Source organism: Lampetra fluviatilis, chromosome 77 (assembly GCF_964198595.1).
Source record: "Lampetra fluviatilis chromosome 77, kcLamFluv1.1, whole genome shotgun sequence".
NCBI classification, from domain to species: domain Eukaryota; kingdom Metazoa; phylum Chordata; class Hyperoartia; order Petromyzontiformes; family Petromyzontidae; genus Lampetra; species Lampetra fluviatilis.
This window is the reverse complement of record NC_136351.1, coordinates 338,235-360,915: the sequence shown is the minus strand read 5'-3', so window position 1 is coordinate 360,915 and position 22,681 is coordinate 338,235. Positions and strand designations below refer to the sequence as shown.

Here is a 22,681-nt window from a genome sequence, read left to right as displayed (position 1 = left end):
CGGGCGTCATCAGCACCATCGCCGCCGGGCTGGACCGCAAGGTGGGTTGTTGTCCCGCGGCAACCGCCGCTGATTGGCCGATGTTGGTCCGGGGGGTGGTGGCTAATCTCTGGGGTTGCGTGTACAGTGTCACATTGTGTTTTCAGTGTGTATATACACGTACGTTGAACGTCTGCCGCGCACCGTACATAGACGATCGCGCTGACCGGAGGTGCGAGGGAAGGGCGACAGGCTTAACACGAAAAGCGGATCTAAAGAAACGAGTTTTCAGCCCCAGTGGCTTCTTCTTCTCGTGTGTCTCAGAAGCGACGGTGTCGCGGCGAGCGCGCTCCGCTACGAACCCGGGGACCCGAGTTCGATCCAACACTGGTGACAGTTGACTCGGCCTCAAATGAGTACCTGCTGCAGTGTGCAAACATCCCCACTAGGGACTCAAAGGCGGCCGGGCGTGATGCTGGCCACCCACCTCCTCGTGTGGCGTGCCGGCCTTCCACAGTGGCAGCTCGCTTAACGGCACTTGCCCCAAAGGTCTGTTGAGGCTGCACAAGGAATGTTTGTCACCGTTGTCTGTCTGTAATTGGTGCTGTCTGTGTGCCCCGTCGATGTAGACGACGCCGCAGTACGTGCTGGTGGTGCAGGCCTCAGACATGGAGGGCGACTCGGACATCAGCCTCACAAACACAGCCACCGCCATCATCACCATCGCCGACATCAACGATAATCCCCCCGAGTTTACGGACATAACCGTTCGCACCACGCCACCACACGACCACACTGCACCACCACACGACCACACTGCACCACCACACTCACCGCACCACCACACTCACCACGCCACCACACGACCACACTGCACCACCACACTCAACACGCCACCACACTCACCGCGCCACCACACTCACCGCACCACCACGGGCGCGCCGTACTGTCGTGCGTACGCTGCCCCCTCGGGGCGTCGGGGTCGCTGCACCGCCGCGCTTTCGCCGTCTCCCGGCGGCGCTGGTTGCGGCTCGCGCCGCGTCGTCGGTCCTCCACGTGCTTGACAGCACGCCGCGTCGCCAGCGGCACGCGCTGCCGCACGCGCACGTCGCCGCCGACCATCCGCACGGGCGAACCGGCCGCGCGCGTCTAGTTTCCGCGCCGTATCCGCGGTCCGTCTCAGCCGAAGGGTTCAGATCGTGAGCGTCAAGGTGCCGTGTTCACTGAAGCAGAGGGCTTGGCCTTCCCCACACTTGTCCTGGAACACGCCATACTCGCCCCCCACCTGGGCGTAGTACTCATGCTCTAGTTGGAGCCTCGCCACCAGCAGACCTCTCGTCATGGCCACCGCCGAGCAGCCCTCGTCTGCGGTTGTGTCGCTTTGTAGTTTTTTCTTGCGTGTTTTGTAAATGGCCATTTTTGCCTGCGCAAGAACAAAGTTCGCCAAGCTGTGGCGCTTGTTCGCTCTGCGTGGTGTCCCACATACGAGGCTGCTCTTGAAAAAAGGCACTTCCAGCTTTCTGAAGATGGCTCCCAACATCTTGAAAAGTGGTGTTAGTCTTTGGCACTCTATGTATTGGTGTGCGAGATCCTCCCTTTGGCCACAAAAGGCGCACGAATCGGACGCTTCTGGGTTGATCTTCTTCACCCATACCGCCGAAGGCAGTGCCCAATGGGCCAGCCTCCATTGGAGGTCTCCGCTTCGTTTCACCACTGGGGCCTTGTATAGTTCTCCCCACTGAGGGATGACGTCTATCTGCGGGGGAGAAACAGTCCCTTCACTTCGTGCACGGCAGGTCTTTTAAGGCTTGACGGTGCAGAGTCTTTACGCAGCAGCTATATATCGCTGCCTTGGGGGCGCCTTTAAGAGCCACGTTCCCGCAGTCTTCAAGCTTAAGCAGCATGCCTGCGTCACTCCGCCCAGGGACCTGGACACAGGCAGCATGTAGCTCCGGGAAGGCAGGAAGGGGAGGCTGAGCCGAGTTGGTGTCGTCTGGTGTGTGTATCTGTAGGCCTGGACCTCGCTAGGCCAACACACGCGCGGGGTGTGGTGCTAGTGTGAGTGCCTCACTAGGAACTCTTTGATGAGCTCACGGTCCAGAGTCTTCGTAACAGAAAGCCATCCGCTCACAGGATCCACGATAAACACCCCCATGGGATCTTCGTCTGCCCCGGGCCCCGTGATGCGATAACTTGCATTTTCAAGTGTGCTGGACTTGACCTGTGGGGGCGCACGCGCGAGAGAGCACACACGGGGAGGGCGCAGGTGGGGTCGGGGAGGCGGCAAGGGGCGGCGTTACATGATGTACGCTCGTACATCACGTGGATACACGTACGCAAAGGTACCCCGGATAGCCTTCAACAGACTGCTGGGGCAAGTGCAGTTTGCGCGCAGCAGCAAATATGAAGGCCGGCATGGCACACGAGGGGGTGTGATATGCAGTTACCAACACACCCGGCCGCCTTGGTCTCCCCAGTGGAGACAGTTATACATCGCACCGGGTACTTATTTGAGACCAAGTTCAGATAACTGTCACTGGGTGTGAGCTGTAAGTGGAAATCAAACTCACATCGCCAGGTTCAGAGCGCAGTGCGTGCTAACCAATTGGCCACCGTTCCCCCAACATATATACATGTGATAATTGTTTTTTTACCCTTCTATCTGGCAACAAAACTGACACCTTTTTACAAGGAGTCATGTTTGCATAGACCGCAATACCTGCAGTCATGTTTGTATTTATGACTGCAGGTATTGCGGTCTATGCAAACATGACTCCTTGTAAAAAGGTGTCAGTTTTGTTGCCAGATAGAAGGGTAAAAAAACAATTATCATTTTTACTGGCAAATGAGGTTCCCATAATATATACATGTGTACACACACACACACAAACATCACATGCTGATGTATGGCATGCTAAATTCAACACCACAAACCCCAAAGACACATACACCACATACCACACACACACACACATTCACCCTTACATTAACCAACGAATGACACTCACACACTGCCGAACAGGGGGTTCAACGTAGGCAGCACGGCACCCGAGTTGGGGGTCGAACCCAGGACACCTTCCTTGCCGCGAGGTGCGAGCCACATCACCACGGCCAGACTGCCGCTAGCGCCCGGCACTCTTCCGCCAGCGCCGTGACGACCGCCGCGCTAGTCAACTTCAACGCCGGTGGGGGGGGGGAGGGTTATGTGGGTAGAGGGGGTGAGGGGAGGGGGCCTTTACCTGCACCAGCTGCTTGGGGAAGGGCCCGGGGTCATTCTCAGGAACGTCGAGAACAAGCATTAGCCGGCGCTCCATCTGCAAATTGGGGGTGAGGGTGAGAGATGGACGATGCAAGGAGGTGTAAATGGATACAAGAGAGCGAGGCCGTAGCTAGGCCTCGGCAAGGTAAGAGTTAAAAGGTAAAAACAACGAGCCTACCTTTACCCTACCTTTTACCTTACCACAATAGAATCACTCTACCCTACCTTTTACCCTTTAGCAGGTAAGGTAAAAGGTAAAAAATTAACCCGTCAAAACAAAGTTTTTCACTATAAATCCTTAATATGCGTGGCATCGGTTTTATTTTATCATTCATTTCTGCTTTTCTTGAGTAGGAGTTTCATTTTTATCACATTGGTATTTTAAATTAAATATGAAAAAAAAATTGTCCTAAAAAGTGGAAAATTTAGGAATTTTTTTTTCACGAAAATAAATTGTCACGCACAACGAGTCTGTGTGCAAAATGTCAGCTCGATTGGATCACGGGAAGTGGGTTAAAAAACGACCGAAAGATTTGCACGGTCGTAAGCGCGCAAGCAAGGAAGCAAGTGAACTTAATATAAAGGAATTAAAAAGGGTAAATTACCTTCCCTTGCCGAGGCCTAGCCGTAGCCATGGCGTCAACATTGGGGGGGGGGGGGGGGCAAATCTTCTAGGGGGTTCTGGAGTCCCCCCCCCCGGATGGACTTTGTCTTTATTTTTAACAATAATGTCTAATAATGTATTGTATTACATTGCTCTGTTTTTCATTTTTAAATCCTTTATATTAAGTTCACTTGCTTGCTTGCGCACTTACGACCGTGCAAATCTTTCGGTCGTTTTTTAACCCACTTTCCGTGATCCAATCGAGCTGACATTTTCCACACAGACTCGTTGTGCGTGACAATTTATTTTCGTGAAAAAAAATTCAAAAATTTTCCACTTTTTAGGAAAAAAAATTATATTTAATTACCAATTGCTTAATGGTGGCAGGCAATCATCTGACACATAGGTGGCAGCCATCTCAAGCCAGAGGACGAGAGGACAAAAGAATATTCATATCAAGAGCAATTTTGTATATTTATGGGAAATGCAAGTATGTGATTAGTACTACTTATGCCCATGTATTTTGCAGGATTAGCAGCATCAAAGGGAGACAAAGATACCCCGTATAGGCACTACGGACTGTTGGGGCAAGTGCTATTAGCGAGTGGGTGACCAGCACCACGCCAGGTCACCTTTGTGTCCCGAGTGGCGATGTTTACACACCCCACCAGGTACTAACTTGAGGCTTAGGCGACCTAAGGGAGGCCCAGGACTGGTTTCACTGGTGTTAGCTGTGAGCTGGAATCAAACTCGGGTGGCCGGGTTCGTAGCGCAGCACGCTAACCACTGCGCCACCGCCCGCCATACACTCCCCCACCACCACATGCAGCACACACACACACATACACCTGCAGTGACACACACTCTTAACACGCATCTCCCCCACGGTACACACACTCCTCGATACAAAGATCCCCCGTGTAGCCTTAACAGACTGTTGGGGCAAGTGCTGCTGTTAGCGAGTAGCAGCACCTATGAAGGCCGACACTGTGGCACACGAGGGGGTGGGTGGCTAGCACCACGCGCGGCCTCCTGTGTCTCTCTCGTGGCGATGTTTACACGCCGCGCCGAGTACTCGGTTGAGGCTGAGTCGACCTAGGGGGGGGGGCAGTGTGGGGATCGGTGGCGCAGCGATTAGCGCGCTGCGCCGAGTTGAATTCCCACTCACGACGGACAACACTGGCTCATGTTTGAACCGATCCTGCGCCTCCCTTAGATTGTCATCATCACCACCATCATCACCATCATCATCACCATCATCACCATCATCACCATAATCACCACCACCATCATCACCATCATCACCATAATCACCACCACCATCACCATCATCACCATCATCATCACCACCACCATCACCACCACCATCACCACCATCATCACTCTTTGTCTCCATGTGCATCTCGCTCTGTCTCCGTGTGCATCTCACTCTTTGTCTCCGTGTGCATCTCGCTCGTTGTCTCCGTGTGCATCTCGCTCTTTGTCTCCGTGTGCATCTCGCTCTTTGTCTCCATGTGCATCTCGCTCTTTGTCTCCGTGTGCATCTCGCTCTTTGTCTCCGTGTGCATCTCGGCCTTTGTCTCCGTGTGCATCTCGCTCTTTGTCTCCGTGTGCATCTCGCTCTTTGTCTCCGTGTGCATCTCACTCTTTGTCTCCGTGTGCATCTCACTCTTTGTCTCCGTGTGCATCTCGCTCTTTGTCTCCATGTGCATCTCGCTCTTTGTCTCCGTGTGCATCTCGGCCTTCGTCTCCGTGTGCATCTCGCTCTTTGTCTCCGTGTGCATCTCGCTCTTTGTCTCCGTGTGCATCTCGGCCTTTGTCTCCGTGTGCATCTCACTCTTTGTCTCCGTGTGCATCTCGCTCTTTGTCTCCGTGTGCATCTCACTCTTTGTCTCCGTGTGCATCTCGCTCTTTGTCTCCATGTGCATCTCACTCTTTGTCTCCATGTGCATCTCGCTCTTTGTCTCCGTGTGCATCTCGCTCTTTGTCTCCGTGTGCATCTCGCTCTTTGTCTCCGTGTGCATCTCGCTCTTTGTCTCCGTGTGCATCTCACTCTGTCTCCGTGTGCATCTCGCTCTTTGTCTCCGTGTGCATCTCACTCTTTGTCTCCGTGTGCATCTCGCTCTTTGTCTCCGTGTGCATCTCGCTCTTTATCTCCGTGTGCATCTCGCTCTTTGTCTCCGTGTGCATCTCGCTCTTTGTCTCCGTGTGCATCTCACTCTTTGTCTCCGTGTGCATCTCGCTTCGTCTCCATGTGCATCTCGCTCTTTGTCTCCGTGTGCATCTCGCTCTTTGTCTCCGTGTGCATCTCGCTCTTTGTCTCCGTGTGCATCTCGCTCTTTGTCTCCGTGTGCATCTCACTCTTTGTCTCCGTGTGCATCTCACTCTTTGTCTCCGTGTGCATCTCGCTCTTTGTCTCCGTGTGCATCTCGCTCTTTGTCTCCGTGTGCATCTCACTCTTTGTCTCCGTGTGCATCTCACTCTTTGTCTCCGTGTGCATCTCGCTCTTTGTCTCCGTGTGCATCTCGCTCTTTGTCTCCGTGTGCATCTCACTCTTTGTCTCCGTGGGCATCTCGCTCTTTGTCTCCGTGTGCATCTCACTCTTTGTCTCCGTGTGGCAGGTGTTCCCGCGGCGAGCGGCACGGGGACGCTGCTGCTGCTCCTTCCAAACGTGAAGAAAAGCGCCCTCGCCGTGTGGCCCGACAAGGCCGTCGCCATCGCCGACGAGGCCGTCGACATCTGCCTGCCGCCCGGCAACCCCGACGACGACGACGATGGCGACCGCGCCACCGCCACCGGCTCCGTCCTGCTCGGCCTGCTTCTGCTTGCCGGTGAGTTCGTCGTCGACGTCGGCACGGGGATTCATGCGGCGCGATCGGAGCCTCTCGTGGTTCTAACGGGGCCGTCCCGGCGCGCAGTCACGGTGCTTCTCTACGCCAAGAAACGTCGCGGCGAAGAGCGTCTCACCGAGCGGCTGCACGGCGACAAGGAGGACAAGGAGGGCGACAAGGAGGACAAGGAGGACAAGGAGGGCGACAAGGAGGACAAGGAGGACGACAAGGAGGACAAGGAGGGCGACAAGGAGGACAAGGAGGGGGACAAGGAGGGTGACAAGGAGGACAAGGAGGGTGACAAGGAGGACAAGGAGGGCGACAAGGAGGACAAGGAGGGTGACAAGGAGGACAAGGAGGGTGACAAGGAGGACAAGGAGGGCGACAAGGAGGACAAGGAGGGCGACAAGGAGGACAAGGAGGGCGACAAGGAGGACAAGGAGGGCGACAAGGAGGGCGACAAGGAGGACAAGGAGGGCGACAAGGAGGGCGACAAGGAGGACAAGGAGGGTGACAAGGAGGACAAGGAGGGTGACAAGGAGGACAAGGAGGGCGACAAGGAGGACAAGGAGGGCGACAAGGAGGACAAGGAGGGCGACAAGGAGGACAAGGAGGGCGACAAGGAGGACAAGGAGGGCGACAAGGAGGACAAGGAGGGCGACAAGGAGGGCGACAAGGAGGACAAGGAGGACAAGGAGGGCGGCGAGGAGGAGGAGGACCAGGTGAGCGGCCCCCCACGCTCACCGACACAGCGCTCCGCACTTGCACGTCTTGGCGCTGCGTTCACGCGGTGCGACGACCAAACCCGGCGCCGTGCGCGTGAACCACCGCTCCGCCGCACAGTGCACGGCGTGTAGATGGTGATGATGATGATGTCGTCTTAATCGTGGACGTCGTTTGTAGCGATGCAATTGCTGATCTTGTCGACGCCGTGGCTACCGTTCGTCATCGCTGATTACGTCATCGTCGTCGTCATTGGCTGTCGATGTCGATGACGTCATCGTCGTTAACGTCACCGTTTGTCTCCCGAGGTGGTGGTCTGGCTCCCAGGGCCTGCCCATGGCCGCCGCCGGGAACCGCTGGGCCGGGAACCGCTGGGCCTGCACCGTGGCCTCCTGCCATCAGACGTTCCCCCACTCACGGGGCCTCAACGTCCACCTGTCCTGGCACAAGCGTCGGGATGAAGTCACCGACACTTAGTAAAGAATGGCGGTTGTTGTTGTCACTGTGTGTGTCACTGTGTGTGTCACTGTGTACCTTTCTGGCCTTCGTAGGTGCTCGCTAACAGCACTTGCCCCTACAGTCTGTTAAGGCTATACGGGGGATCTTTATCTTTGTCACTGTGTGTCAGTGTGTGTCAGTGTGCGTCACTGTGTGTGTGTCACTGTGTGTCTGTGTCACTGTGTGCCTGTGTATCATTGTGTGCCTGTGTGTCTCTGTGTGTGTCTGTCTCTGTGTGTTACTGTGTGTCACTGTCAGTGTGTCACTGTCAGTGTGTGTGTCTCTGTGTCGCTGTCTGTGTCGCTGTTATTACCTTGCTTTGCGCGTGATTTTTGTCTTATTTTAGTTTTAATGGAGGGTAAACTCATAGTTGCTAAATGTCTGGGGATTCTTTGGCTAGTGGGGGGAGGGGAGACTGCTGATTGGACAACAAAGATTTGACTCTGCAACTAACGATCTTCTCCCCCCCTCCACCCCCACCCTCCCCTCCCCCTCCTGCCCCCCCCCTCTGTCCACATGCCCCCCCACCACACCCCCCCACCACACCCCCCCACCACACCCCCCCACCCACCACTCCCCCCCCCCACCACACCCACCCACCACCACTCCCCCCCCCCACCACACCCCCCCACCACCACTCCCCCCCCCCCACCACACCCCCCCACCACCCCCACCATCCCCCCACCACCCCCCCACCACCCCCACCACCCCCCCACCACCCCCACCACCACCACCCCACCACCACCACCCCACCACCACCACCACCACCACCCCCACCACCACCCCCACCACCACCACCACCCCCAACCCACCACTCCCCCCCCCCACCACACCCCACCCCCACCACACCCCCCCCACCACACCCCCCCACCACACCCCCACCCACCACTCCCCCCCCACCACACCACCCCCCTCACCACCACCCCCACCACCACACCCCCCCACCACCCCCACCACCCCCCCACCACCACCACCACCCCCACCACCACCCCACCACCACTCCCCCCCCACCACACCACCCCCCCCCCACCACCCCCCCCACCACACCCCCCCACCACCCCCACCACCCCCCCACCACCACCACCACCCCCACCACCACCCCACCACCACCCCACCCCCACCACCACCCCCACCACCCCCACCACCACCACCCCACCACCACCACCACCACACCACCACCACCACCACACCACCACCACTGCGATGGGCATTTTGTTTGTTGTTATTGTTGTTATTACAAAGTCGTAATAAAAACTTCCACCGGTTCTACAATGTCAGGCGTTCGAAAATGAATATTGCTGGGCGGTGTTTTATTTGTTCTATGTAACACGATTTTTGTTCCTGGGTAGTGTTATTTTCTAATTTCTTACGCCTCAAAAGTATAGAAATGGCTATTATTCCGCACAAACGTTGCTTTTGTGACCAGGACTTTACGTGAAGGAATTACACAAATGCGAACCACGTGTTCTCATTGACAATAGGTACATATCAAAATGTCGCTGTCCAGGTCACAAAAGCAAAGTGTGTGGGGAATAATAGCCGCACTCTTTGGTTCTTTCGGTAAAGTCACGTGGGTAGAAAAAATAATAGATCACGACGTTTCGATCGCAACACAAGCAACCGTCATCAGGTGGGACAAACACGGCAAGAAACAACTTCAGTAGTTTGTCTCCCCTTGCTGTGGTTGACTTTACCGGAACAACCAAAGTCACGAAAGCTTCAAATCAAGATTGAATAATGTCCATGTCCTATACTTTTGATGCATAAGCAATGAGGAAATAACACTTACTACCCAGGAACAACACATTCTAAGTGCGTTACACAGTGTTATTCATTGTGACGACTGATGCAATCTCTACCCACGTGTGTGCACGTGCGTCATGTTGAACCTCTTTCGTGCCGTACACAGCCCCAAGCGTGCAAATCGGAGGCGCGGGCAGGGAGGGAGTGATGGGTGGTAACGACACGGCGATTGATTATATCGATTCCCTCCAGGACATTGCTCACATCCACCGCAGCGTTACCGTCCGGCAACGTCAATGAAGGAAGGGGGTTGTTTTTGCAAAACTTTTCTCGTGGCACGGGAATGACAAACAACAGGGAGTGCCTCCTTCTGGGGTGTGAGAGCGTGGCGTAAGGTGTGGAAAGCCGTAAGTCACACGTTGTATTCGAATTGGGACAAAATGACACCAGCACACGATGGTGGGGTCGTTTGTAATTGGCCACGGCCCCTTATGTTGTGCCATGCATTGCGGCCACTTCCTGGAGTCGTGGAGTTCTGCCATTACTCGTACATTTCATAAAAGCGTGTTTTTAATAAAGTTGTTTTAAATATTACTTGTTAAATGGAGGCCACGGACTGCGCCACGGAGCTTTTAGTGGTAAACAAGGCACCGTATTTACCGGGTAATACTTGGCGCTACCTTTACCCTACCGGGTAATTCTTCCGAACTACCTTTACCCTTTAACCCTTTACCTTACCGCTTGGCATGTCAACATCTTTACCCTTTACCCTTTTACCCGGTAAAAAGGGTAAATTACCTTCCATTGCCGAGGCCTAGCCGTAGCCATGGCGTCAACATTGGGGGAGGCAGGGGCAAATCTTCTAGGGGGTTCTGGAGTCCCCCCCCCGGATGGACTTTGTCTTTATTTTTAACAATAATGTCTAATAATGTATTGTATTACATTGCTCTGTTTTTCTATTTTTTACATTTTCTTGTTTCATTGTATGGAACAGCAGAGATCAGGGATGAATCAAGTACAACCACAAACATAGAAACAAAAATCTATTTTATAGCGATATATTGGGGGGGACATTTTGATCATCGTTGAGTACTGAGGGGGATGGTTGAGAAATGTGACGTCACATCAAAATGCTCAACTTTAAATAACTGTAGAGAACGCGTTCTACTTAATTAAATAGACGTTTTAATGTTTTCTCCAACAACATCAGAGTGACAATATTTTAAAGCGATTTGAAGCATGTTTTTTTTTTTGGGGGAGGGCTGACGAACGAGCTTGAAAAGGGGATAAAGGGGATGAGGATGCGTTGGGGGTAAGAGACCCCGTTACCTGAGGCTTGCCGTCCTCTACTTTGACAGTGCCCAGCGGCAGGGGTAGCAGCAGCAGCACCATCCTAGTGAGGTACAGCTCCCTCATTTTGTTGACAGCAAAAAATGATAGCCACACCACCTACACGTCAGACACAGAGGAATGCATATACACAGTCACACGTGACTTACACGTCTATACTTATTCATACATTCATGATGTAGTGAAAACGTTTCCTAAATTCATCACACGGGCTGTGTCACTGTGTCACTGTGTCTCTGTGTGTGTCTCTGTGTGTGTCACTGTGTGTGTCACTGTGTGTGTCACTGTGTGTGTCACTGTGTGTGTGTGTGTCACTGTGTGTGTCACTGTGTGTGTGTGTGTGTCACTGTGTGTCACTGTGTGTGTGTCACTGTGTGTCACTGTGTGTGTGTCACTGTGTGTCACTGTGTGTGTCACTGTGTGTGTGTCACTGTGTGTGTCACTGTGTGTCACTGTGTGTGTCACTGTGTGCCACTGTGTGTGTGTGTGTCACTGTGTGTGTCACTGTGTGTCACTGTGTGTGTCACTGTGTGTGTCACTGTGTGTCTCTGTGTGTGTCTCTGTGTGTGTCACTGTGTGTGTCACTGTGTGAGTCACTGTGGGGGGGTGGGGGGAGCCCCCCCAGGAGGCCTCCGGCAGCAGCAGCAGTACAACCCGTGTCACCTGCAGGGTACGTGCACCTAGCCTGGCACAGCAGCAGTACAACCCGTGTCACCTGCAGGGTCTGTGCACCTAGCCTGGCACAGCAGCAGTACAACCCGTGTCACCTGCAGGGTCTGTGCACCTAGCCTGGCACAGCAGCAGTACAACCCGTGTCACCTGCAGGGTCTGTGCACCTAGCCTGGCACAGCAGCAGTACAACCCGTGTCACCTGCAGGGTACGTGCACCCAGCCTGGCACAGCAGCAGTACAACCCGTGTCACCTGCAGGGTACGTGTACCCAGCCTGGCACAGCAGCAGTACAACCCGTGTCACCTGCAGGGTCTGTGCACCTAGCCTGGCACAAGCGCTGCGGTGACGTCACCACCACTTAGTGGTTGTGGTAGTGATGGGTGGGGTGGTGATGATGTTGGTGATGTTTGTGATCATGTTGATGGTGTTGGTGGTTGATGGTGTTGATGTTGGTGGTGATGGTGCTGATGCTGCTGGTAATGGTGGTGCTGGTGATGATGGTAGTGATGATAGTGGTGATGGTGGTGATGGTGGTGATGGTGGTGATGGTGGTGGTGATGATGGTGATGTTGATGTTAGTGGTGATGGTGATGATGGTGGTGATGATGGTGGTGGTGATGGTGATGATGTTGGTGATGTTTGTGATCATGTTGTTGATGGTGTTGGTGGTTGATGGTGTTGATGTTGGTGATGTTGATGTTAGTGGTGATGGTGCTCATGGTGGTGATGATGGTGGTGATGGTGCTCATGGTGGTGATGATGGTGGTGATGGTGGTGATGATGATGGTGGTGATGGTGATGATGATGGTGGTGTTGGTGGTGATGATGATGGTGGTGATGGTGATGATGATGTTGATGGTGTCGTAAAGCACGACGACGCCTCCTCAGACCTCCGAAACGCACACGCACAACGACAAAGATCCCCCGTGTAGCCTGTAACAGACTGTAGGGGCAAGTGCTGTTAGCGAGCACCTATGAAGGCCGGCACGGTACACGAGGGGGTGGGTGACCAGCACCACGCCAGGTCACCTTTGTGTCCCGAGTGGCGAAGTTTATACACCCCACCAGGTATTAACTTGAGGCTGAGGCGACCTAGGGGAGGCCCAGGACCGGTTTCACTGGTGTTAGCTGTGAGCTGGAATCAAACTCGGGTGGCCGGGTTCGTAGCGCAGCACGCTAACCACTGCGCCACCGCCCGCCATACACTCCCCCACCACCACATGCAGCACACACACACACATACACCTGCAGTGACACACACTCTTAACACGCATCTCCCCCACGGTACACACACTCCTCGATACAAAGATCCCCCGTGTAGCCTTAACAGACTGTTGGGGCAAGTGCTGCTGTTAGCGAGTAGCAGCACCTATGAAGGCCGACACTGTGGCACACGAGGGGGTGGGTGGCTAGCACCACGCGCGGCCTCCTGTGTCTCCCTCGTGGCGATGTTTACACGCCGCGCCGAGTACTCGGTTGAGGCTGAGTCGACCTAGGGGGGGGGCAGTGTGGGGATCGGTGGCGCAGCGATTAGCGCGCTGCGCCGAGTTAAATTCCCACTCACGACGGACAACACTGGCTCATGTTTGAACCGATCCTGCGCCTCCCTTAGATTGTCATCATCACCACCATCATCACCATCATCATCACCATCATCACCATAATCACCACCACCATCATCACCATCATCACCATAATCACCACCACCATCATCACCATCATCACCATCATCATCACCACCACCATCACCACCACCATCACCACCACCATCACCACCATCATCACTCTTTGTCTCCATGTGCATCTCACTCTTTGTCTCCGTGTGCATCTCGCTCGTTGTCTCCGTGTGCCTCTCGCTCTTTGTCTCCGTGTGCATCTCGCTCTTTGTCTCCGTGTGCATCTCGCTCTTTGTCTCCGTGTGCATCTCGCTCTTTGTCTCCGTGTGCATCTCGGCCTTTGTCTCCGTGTGCATCTCACTCTTTGTCTCCGTGTGCATCTCGCTCTTTGTCTCCATGTGCATCTCACTCTTTGTCTCCGTGTGCATCTCGCTCTTTGTCTCCGTGTGCATCTCGCTCTTTGTCTCCGTGTGCATCTCGCTCTTTGTCTCCGTGTGCATCTCACTCTGTCTCCGTGTGCATCTCGCTCTTTGTCTCCGTGTGCATCTCGCTCTTTGTCTCCGTGTGCATCTCGCTCTTTGTCTCCGTGTGCATCTCGCTCTTTGTCTCCGTGTGCATCTCACTCTTTGTCTCCGTGTGCATCTCACTCTTTGTCTCCGTGTGCATCTCGCTCTTTGTCTCCGTGTGCATCTCGCTCTTTGCCTCCGTGTGCATCTCACTCTTTGTCTCCGTGGGCATCTCGCTCTTTGTCTCCGTGTGCATCTCACTCTTTGTCTCCGTGTGGCAGGTGTTCCCGCGGCGAGCGGCACGGGGACGCTGCTGCTGCTCCTTCCGAACGTGAAGAAAAGCGCCCTCGCCGTGTGGCCCGACAAGGCCGTCGCCATCGCCGACGAGGCCGTCGACATCTGCCTGCCGCCCGGCAACCCCGACGACGACGACGATGGCGACCGCGCCACCGCCACCGGCTCCGTCCTGCTCGGCCTGCTTCTGCTTGCCGGTGAGTTCGTCGTCGACGTCGGCACGGGGATTCGTGCGGCGCGATCGGAGCCTCTCGTGGTTCTAACGGGGCCGTCCCGGCGCGCAGTCACGGAGCTTCTCTACGCCAAGAAACGTCGCGGCGAAGAGCGTCTCACCGAGCGGCTGCACGGCGACAAGGAGGACAAGGAGGGCGACAAGGAGGACAAGGAGGACAAGGAGGGCGACAAGGAGGACAAGGAGGACAAGGAGGGCGACAAGGAGGACAAGGAGGGGGACAAGGAGGGTGACAAGGAGGACAAGGAGGATGACAAGGAGGACAAGGAGGGCGACAAGGAGGACAAGGAGGGTGACAAGGAGGACAAGGAGGGTGACAAGGAGGACAAGGAGGGCGACAAGGAGGACAAGGAGGGCGACAAGGAGGACAAGGAGGACAAGGAGGGCGACAAGGAGGGTGACAAGGAGGACAAGGAGGACAAGGAGGGCGACAAGGAGGGCGACAAGGAGGACAAGGAGGGTGACAAGGAGGACAAGGAGGGTGACAAGGAGGACAAGGAGGGCGACAAGGAGGACAAGGAGGACAAGGAGGACAAGGAGGGCGACAAGGAGGACAAGGAGGGCGACAAGGAGGACAAGGAGGGCGACAAGGAGGGCGACAAGGAGGACAAGGAGGACAAGGAGGGCGGCGAGGAGGAGGAGGACCAGGTGAGCGGCCCCCCACGCTCACCGACACAGCGCTCCGCACTTGCACGTCTTGGCGCTGCGTTCAAGCGGTGCGACGACCAAACCCGGCGCCGTGCGCGTGAACCACCGCTCCGCCGCACAGTGCACGGCGTGTAGATGGTGATGATGATGATGTCGTCTTAATCGTGGACGTCGTTTGTAGCGATGCAATTGCTGATCTTGTCGACGCCGTGGCTACCGTTCGTCATCGCTGATTACGTCATCGTCGTCGTCATTGGCTGTCGATGTCGATGACGTCATCGTCGTTAACGTCACCGTTTGTCTCCCGAGGTGGTGGTCTGGCTCCCAGGGCCTGCCCATGGCCGCCGCCGGGAACCGCTGGGCCGGGAACCGCTGGGCCTGCACCGTGGCCTCCTGCCATCAGACGTTCCCCCACTCACGGGGCCTCAACGTCCACCTGTCCTGGCACAAGCGTCGGGATGAAGTCACCGACACTTAGTAAAGAATGGCGGTTGTTGTTGTCACTGTGTGTGTCACTGTGTGTGTCACTGTGTACCTTTCTGGCCTTCGTAGGTGCTCGCTAACAGCACTTGCCCCTACAGTCTGTTAAGGCTATACGGGGGATCTTTATCTTTGTCACTGTGTGTCAGTGTGTGTCAGTGTGTGTCACTGTGTGTGTGTCACTGTGTGTCTGTGTCACTGTGTGCCTGTGTATCATTGTGTGCCTGTGTGTCTCTGTGTGTGTCTGTCTCTGTGTGTTACTGTGTGTCACTGTCAGTGTGTCACTGTCAGTGTGTGTGTCTCTGTGTCGCTGTCTGTGTCGCTGTTATTACCTTGCTTTGCGCGTGATTTTTGTCTTATTTTAGTTTTAATGGAGGGTAAACTCATAGTTGCTAAATGTCTGGGGATTCTTTGGCTAGTGGGGGGAGGGGAGACTGCTGATTGGACAACAAAGATTTGACTCTGCAACTAACGATCTTCTCCCCCCCTCCACCCCCACCCTCCCCTCCCCCTCCTGCCCCCCCCCTCTGTCCACATGCCCCCCCACCACACCCCCCCACCACACCCCCCCACCCACCACTCCCCCCCCCCACCACACCCCCCCACCACCACTCCCCCCCCCCACCACACCCCCCCACCACCCCCACCACCCCCCCACCACCACCACCACCCCCACCACCACTCCCCCCCCACCACACCACCCCCCCCCCACCACCCCCCCCACCACACCCCCCCACCACCCCCACCACCCCCCCACCACCACCACCACCACCCCACCACCACCCCACCCCCACCACCACCACCACCACCACCCCACCACCACCACCACCACCACACCACCACCACCACCACTGCGATGGGCATTTTGTTTGTTGTTATTGCTGTTATTACAAAGTCGTAATAAAAACTTCCACCGGTTCTACAATGTCAGGAGTTCGAAAATGAATATTGCTGGGCGGTGTTTTATTTGTTCTATGTAACACGATTTTTGTTCCTGGGTAGTGTTATTTTCTAATTTCTTACGCCTCAAAAGTATAGAAATGGCTATTATTCCGCACAAACGTTGCTTTTGTGACCAGGACTTTACGTGAAGGAATTACACAAATGCGAACCACGTGTTCTCATTGACAATAGGTACATATCAAAATGTCGCTGTCCAGGTCACAAAAGCAAAGTGTGTGGGGAATAATAGCTGCACTCTTTGGTTCGTTCGGTAAAGTCACGTGGGTAGAAAAAATAATAGAGCACGACGTTTCGATCGCAACACAAGCAACCGTCATCAGGTGGGACAAACACGGCAAGAAACAACTTCAGTAGTTTGTCTCCCCTTGCTGTGGTTGACTTTACCGGAACAACCAAAGTCACGAAAGCTTCAAATCAAGATTGAATAATGTCCATGTCCTATACTTTTGATGCATAAGCAATGAGGAAATAACACTTACTACCCAGGAACAACACATTCTAAGTGCGTTACACAGTGTTATTCATTGTGACGACTGATGCAATCTCTACCCACGTGTGTGCACGTGCGTCATGTTGAACCTCTTTCGTGCCGTACACAGCCCCAAGCGTGCAAATCGGAGGCGCGGGCAGGGAGGGAGTGATGGGTGGTAACGACACGGCGATTGATTATATCGATTCCCTCCAGGACATTGCTCACATCCACCGCAGCGTTACCGTCCGGCAACGTCAATGAAGGAAGGGGGTTGTTTTTGCAAAACTTTTCTCGTGGCACGGGAATGACAAACAACAGGGAGTGCCTCCTTCTGGGGTGTGAGAGCGTGGCGTAAGGTGTGGAAAGCCGTAAGTCACACGTTGTATTCGAATTGGGACAAAATGACACCAGCACACGATGGTGGGGTCGTTTGTAATTGGCCACGGCCCCTTATGTTGTGCCATGCATTGCGGCCACTTCCTGGAGTCGTGGAGTTCTGCCATTACTCGTACATTTCATAAAAGCGTGTTTTTAATAAAGTTGTTTTAAATATTACTTGTTAAATGGAGGCCACGGACTGCGCCACGGAGCTTTTAGTGGTAAACAAGGCACCGTATTTACCGGGTAATACTTGGCGCTACCTTTACCCTTACGGGTAATTCTTCCGAACTACCTTTACCCTTTAACCCTTTACCTTACCGCTTGGCATGTCAACATCTTTACCCTTTACCCTTTTACCCGGTAAAAAGGGTAAATTACCTTCAATTGCCGAGGCCTAGCCGTAGCCATGGCGTCAACATTGGGGGAGGCAGGGGCAAATCTTCTAGGGGGTTCTGGAGTCCCCCCCCCGGATGGACTTTGTCTTTATTTTTAACAATAATGTCTAATAATGTATTGTATTACATTGCTCTGTTTTTCTATTTTTTACATTTTCTTGTTTCATTGTATGGAACAGCAGAGATCAGGGATGAATCAAGTACAACCACAAACATAGAAACAAAAATCTATTTTATAGCGATATATTGGGGGGGACATTTTGATCATCGTTGAGTACTGAGGGGGATGGTTGAGAAATGTGACGTCACATCAAAATGCTCAACTTTAAATAACTGTAGAGAACGCGTTCTACTTAATTAAATAGACTTTTTAATGTTTTCTCCTACAACATCAGAGTGACAATATTTTAAAGCGATTTGAAGCATGTTTTTTTTTTTGGGGGAGGGCTGACGAACGAGCTTGAAAAGGGGATAAAGGGGATGAGGATGCGTTGGGGGTAAGAGACCCCGTTACCTGAGGCTTGCCGTCCTCTACTTTGACAGTGCCCAGCGGCAGGGGTAGCAGCAGCAGCACCATCCTAGTGAGGTACAGCTCCCTCATTTTGTTGACAGCAAAAAATGATAGCCACACCACCTACACGTCAGACACAGAGGAATGCATATACACAGTCACACGTGACTTACACGTCTATACTTATTCATACATTCATGATGTAGTGAAAAAGTTTCCTAAATTCATCACACGGGCTGTGTCACTGTGTCTCTGTGTGTGTCTCTGTGTGTGTCACTGTGTGTGTCACTGTGTGTGTGTGTGTGTCACTGTGTGTGTCACTGTGTGTGTGTGTGTGTCACTGTGTGTGTCACTGTGTGTGTGTGTGTGTCACTGTGTGTGTCACTGTGTGTGTGTCACTGTGTGTCACTGTGTGTGTGTCACTGTGTGTGTGTCACTGTGTGTGTCACTGTGTGTCACTGTGTGTGTCACTGTGTGCCACTGTGTGTGTGTGTGTCACTGTGTGTGTCACTGTGTGTCACTGTGTGTGTCACTGTGTGTGTCACTGTGTGTCTCTGTGTGTGTCTCTGTGTGTGTCACTGTGTGTGTCACTGTGTGAGTCACTGTGGGGGGGTGGGGGGAGCCCCCCCAGGAGGCCTCCGGCAGCAGCAGCAGTACAACCCGTGTCACCTGCAGGGTACGTGCACCTAGCCTGGCACAGCAGCAGTACAACCCGTGTCACCTGCAGGGTCTGTGCACCTAGCCTGGCACAGCAGCAGTACAACCCGTGTCACCTGCAGGGTCTGTGCACCTAGCCTGGCACAGCAGCAGTACAACCCGTGTCACCTGCAGGGTCTGTGCACCTAGCCTGGCACAGCAGCAGTACAACCCGTGTCACCTGCAGGGTACGTGCACCCAGCCTGGCACAGCAGCAGTACAACCCGTGTCACCTGCAGGGTACGTGTACCCAGCCTGGCACAGCAGCAGTACAACCCGTGTCACCTGCAGGGTCTGTGCACCTAGCCTGGCACAAGCGCTGCGGTGACGTCACCACCACTTAGTGGTTGTGGTAGTGATGGGTGGGGTGGTGATGATGTTGGTGATGTTTGTGATCATGTTGATGGTGTTGGTGGTTGATGGTGTTGATGTTGGTGGTGATGGTGCTGATGCTGCTGGTAATGGTGGTGCTGGTGATGATGGTAGTGATGATAGTGGTGATGGTGGTGATGGTGGTGATGGTGGTGGTGATGGTGATGATGGTGATGTTGATGTTAGTGGTGATGGTGATGATGGTGGTGATGATGGTGGTGGTGATGGTGATGATGTTGGTGATGTTTGTGATCATGTTGTTGATGGTGTTGGTGGTTGATGGTGTTGATGTTGGTGATGTTGATGTTAGTGGTGATGGTGCTCATGGTGGTGATGATGGTGGTGATGGTGCTCATGGTGGAGATGATGGTGGTGATGGTGGTGATGATGATGGTGGTGATGGTGATGATGATGGTGGTGTTGGTGGTGATGATGATGGTGATGGTGATGATGATGTTGATGGTGTCGTAAAGCACGACGACGCCTCCTCAGACCTCCGAAACGCACACGCACAACGACAAAGATCCCCCGTGTAGCCTGTAACAGACTGTAGGGGCAAGTGCTGTTAGCGAGCACCTATGAAGGCCGGCACGGTACACGAGGGGGTGGGTGACCAGCACCACGCCAGGTCACCTTTGTGTCCCGAGTGGCGAAGTTTATACACCCCACCAGGTATTAACTTGAGGCTGAGGCGACCTAGGGGAGGCCCAGGACCGGTTTCACTGGTGTTAGCTGTGAGCTGGAATCAAACTCGGGTGGCCGGGTTCGTAGCGCAGCACGCTAACCACTGCGCCACCGCCCGCCATACACTCCCCCACCACCACATGCAGCACACACACACACATACACCTGCAGTGACACACACTCTTAACACGCATCTCCCCCACGGTACACACACTCCTCGATACAAAGATCCCCCGTGTAGCCTTAACAGACTGTTGGGGCAAGTGCTGCTGTTAGCGAGTAGCAGCACCTATGAAGGCCGACACTGTGGCACACGAGGGGGTGGGTGGCTAGCACCACTCACGACGGACAACACTGGCTCATGTTTGAACCGATCCTGCGCCTCCCCTAGATTGTCATCATCACCACCATCATCACCATCACCACCATCATCACCATCACCATCATCACCACCATCACCACCATCATCATCATCACCATCACCATCATCACCATCATCACCATCACCATCATCACCATCATCATCATCACCACCATCATCACCATCATCACCACCATCATCACCATCATCACCACCATCACCACCATCATCACCACCATCACCACCATCACCACCATCATCATCACCATCATCATCATCACCACCATCACCACCATCATCACCATCATCACCATCATCACCACCATCACCACCATCACCATCATCACCATCATCACCATCATCATCACCACCATCACCATCATCACCATCACCACCATCATCATCATCACCACCATCACCATCATCACCATCATCATCACCATCATCACCATCATCATCACCATCATCACCATCATCACCATCATCACCATCACCACCATCATCATCACCATCATCACCACCATCACCACCATCATCACCATCACCACCACCATCATCATTACCATCATCACCACCATCATCACCATCATCTTCACCATCATCACCACCATCACCACCATCATCATCACCATCATCACCACCATCACCATCACCACCATTATCATCACCACCACCACAACTACCACCACCACAACTACCACCACCACAACTACCACCACCACAACTACCACCACCACAACTACCACCACCACAACTACCACCACCACAACTACCACAACTACCACCAAAACCACAACAACCACCACAACCAACAACAGCGGATTACCTCATGGCCTGGCGCTGCCGACGGCACCACGTGACATCGCGCGACTTTCACTTCCTGCCAGGTGAGCGATGACGTCATCCGAGAGCCTGGGCCCCGCCCACAGACTCCGCCCACCTCACCCACTCACTCTCTCACCCACCCATTCTCTCACTCACCAACTTACCAACTCACTCACCAACCCACTCACCCACTCACTCACCCACCCACTCATCTACTCACACACCCATCTACTCACCCACCCACTCACTCACCCACCCGCTCACCCACTCACCAACTCACTCACTCACTCCCCCACTCACTCACCCACCCGCTCACTCACCCACTCACCCACCCACTCACCCACCCACTCACCCACCCGCTCACTCACCTGCCCACTCACCAACTCACTCACTCCCCCACTCACTCACCCACCCGCTCACTCACCCACCCACCCACCAACTCACTCACCCACCCACCAACTCACTCACTCACCCACCCACTCACTCACCCACTCACTCACCCACCCACCCACTCACCCGTTCACCCACCCACTCACCCACTCACTCACTCACCAACTCACTCACCCACCCACTCACCCACTCACTCACCCACCCACTCGCTCACCCACTCACTCACCCACCCACTCACTCATCCACTCACTCACCCACCCACCCACTCACTCACTCACCCACCCACTCACTCACCCACTCACCCACCCACTCACTCACTCACTCACCCACCCACCCACCCACCCACCCACTCACCCACCCACTCACTCACTCACCCACCCACTCACTCACTCACCCACCCACCCACCCACCCACCAACTCACTCACCCACCCACCAACTCACTCACCCACCCACCAACTCACTCACCCACCCACTCACCCACTCACTCACCAGCTCACCCACTCATCCACCCACCCACCCACTCATTCACCCACCCAACCACTCACCCACCCACTCACGAACTCACTCACCCACTCACTCACCCACCCACCAACTCACTCACCCACCCACCCACTCACTCACCCACCCACCCACCAACTCACCCACCCACTCACCCGCTCACCCACTCACCAACTCACCCACTCACCCACCCACTCACTCACCCACTCACTCACCCACCCACCCACTCACCCGCTCACCCGCTCACCCACCCACTCACCCACCCACTCACCCACCCACCAACTCACCCACTCACTCACCCACTCACCCACTCACTGACCCACTCACTCACCCACCAACTCACCCACTCACTCACTCACCAACTCACTCACCAACTCACTCACCAACTCACTCACTCACCCACTCACTCACTCACCCACCAACTCACTCACCCACCCACCAACTCACCCACCCACCAACTCACTCACCCACCCACTCACTCACCCACTCACCCACTCACTCACCAACTCACCCACTCACTCACCAACCCACCCACTCGCTCACCCACTCACTCACCCACCCACCCACTCACTCACCCACCCACCCACCCACCTACCCACCCACCCACTCACTCACCCACCCACCCACTCACCCACCCACCCACTCACCCACCAACTCACCCACTCACCCACCCACCCATCACCCACTAACTCACTCA

General features: G+C 54.5%; 1 protein-coding gene and 1 long non-coding RNA gene across 2 annotated transcripts; both read right to left on the bottom strand.

Moving 5' to 3' along the window:
- Positions 1-758: 758 nt before the first annotated feature.
- On the bottom strand, positions 759-11,082 carry LOC144953506 (cadherin-2-like). Its single transcript, XM_078884052.1, has 4 exons — positions 10,967-11,082; positions 6,444-6,816; positions 3,219-3,293; positions 759-2,200 (listed from the first exon to the last, which is right to left on the bottom strand). Exons 2-4 carry the CDS (start codon positions 6,579-6,581, stop codon positions 2,033-2,035), a joined length of 381 nt encoding a protein of 126 aa, XP_078740178.1. The 5' UTR covers positions 6,582-6,816; positions 10,967-11,082; the 3' UTR covers positions 759-2,032.
- Positions 11,083-13,917: 2,835 nt separating this feature from the next.
- On the bottom strand, positions 13,918-21,145 carry LOC144953510 (uncharacterized). Its single transcript, XR_013640817.1, has 3 exons — positions 21,097-21,145; positions 18,161-18,280; positions 13,918-14,415 (listed from the first exon to the last, which is right to left on the bottom strand). It is a non-coding gene; the product is annotated as an uncharacterized LOC144953510 (long non-coding RNA).
- Positions 21,146-22,681: the final 1,536 nt, after the last annotated feature.

What these genes read in the sequence shown, in the direction of transcription:
- LOC144953506 (XM_078884052.1), bottom strand. Translation starts at nt 6,581, where the DNA reads ATGTCGACGGCCTCGTCGGCGATGGCGACGGCCTTGTCGGGCCACACG. An exon ending in CTGCCACACGGAGACAAAGA is followed by an intron (nt 3,294 to 6,443) that starts GTGAGATGCACA and finishes CCCAATTTGCAG; the next exon opens with ATGGAGCGCCGGCTAATGCT. An exon ending in TCCCCAAGCAGCTGGTGCAG is followed by an intron (nt 2,201 to 3,218) that starts GTAAAGGCCCCC and finishes GCGCCCCCACAG; the next exon opens with GTCAAGTCCAGCACACTTGA.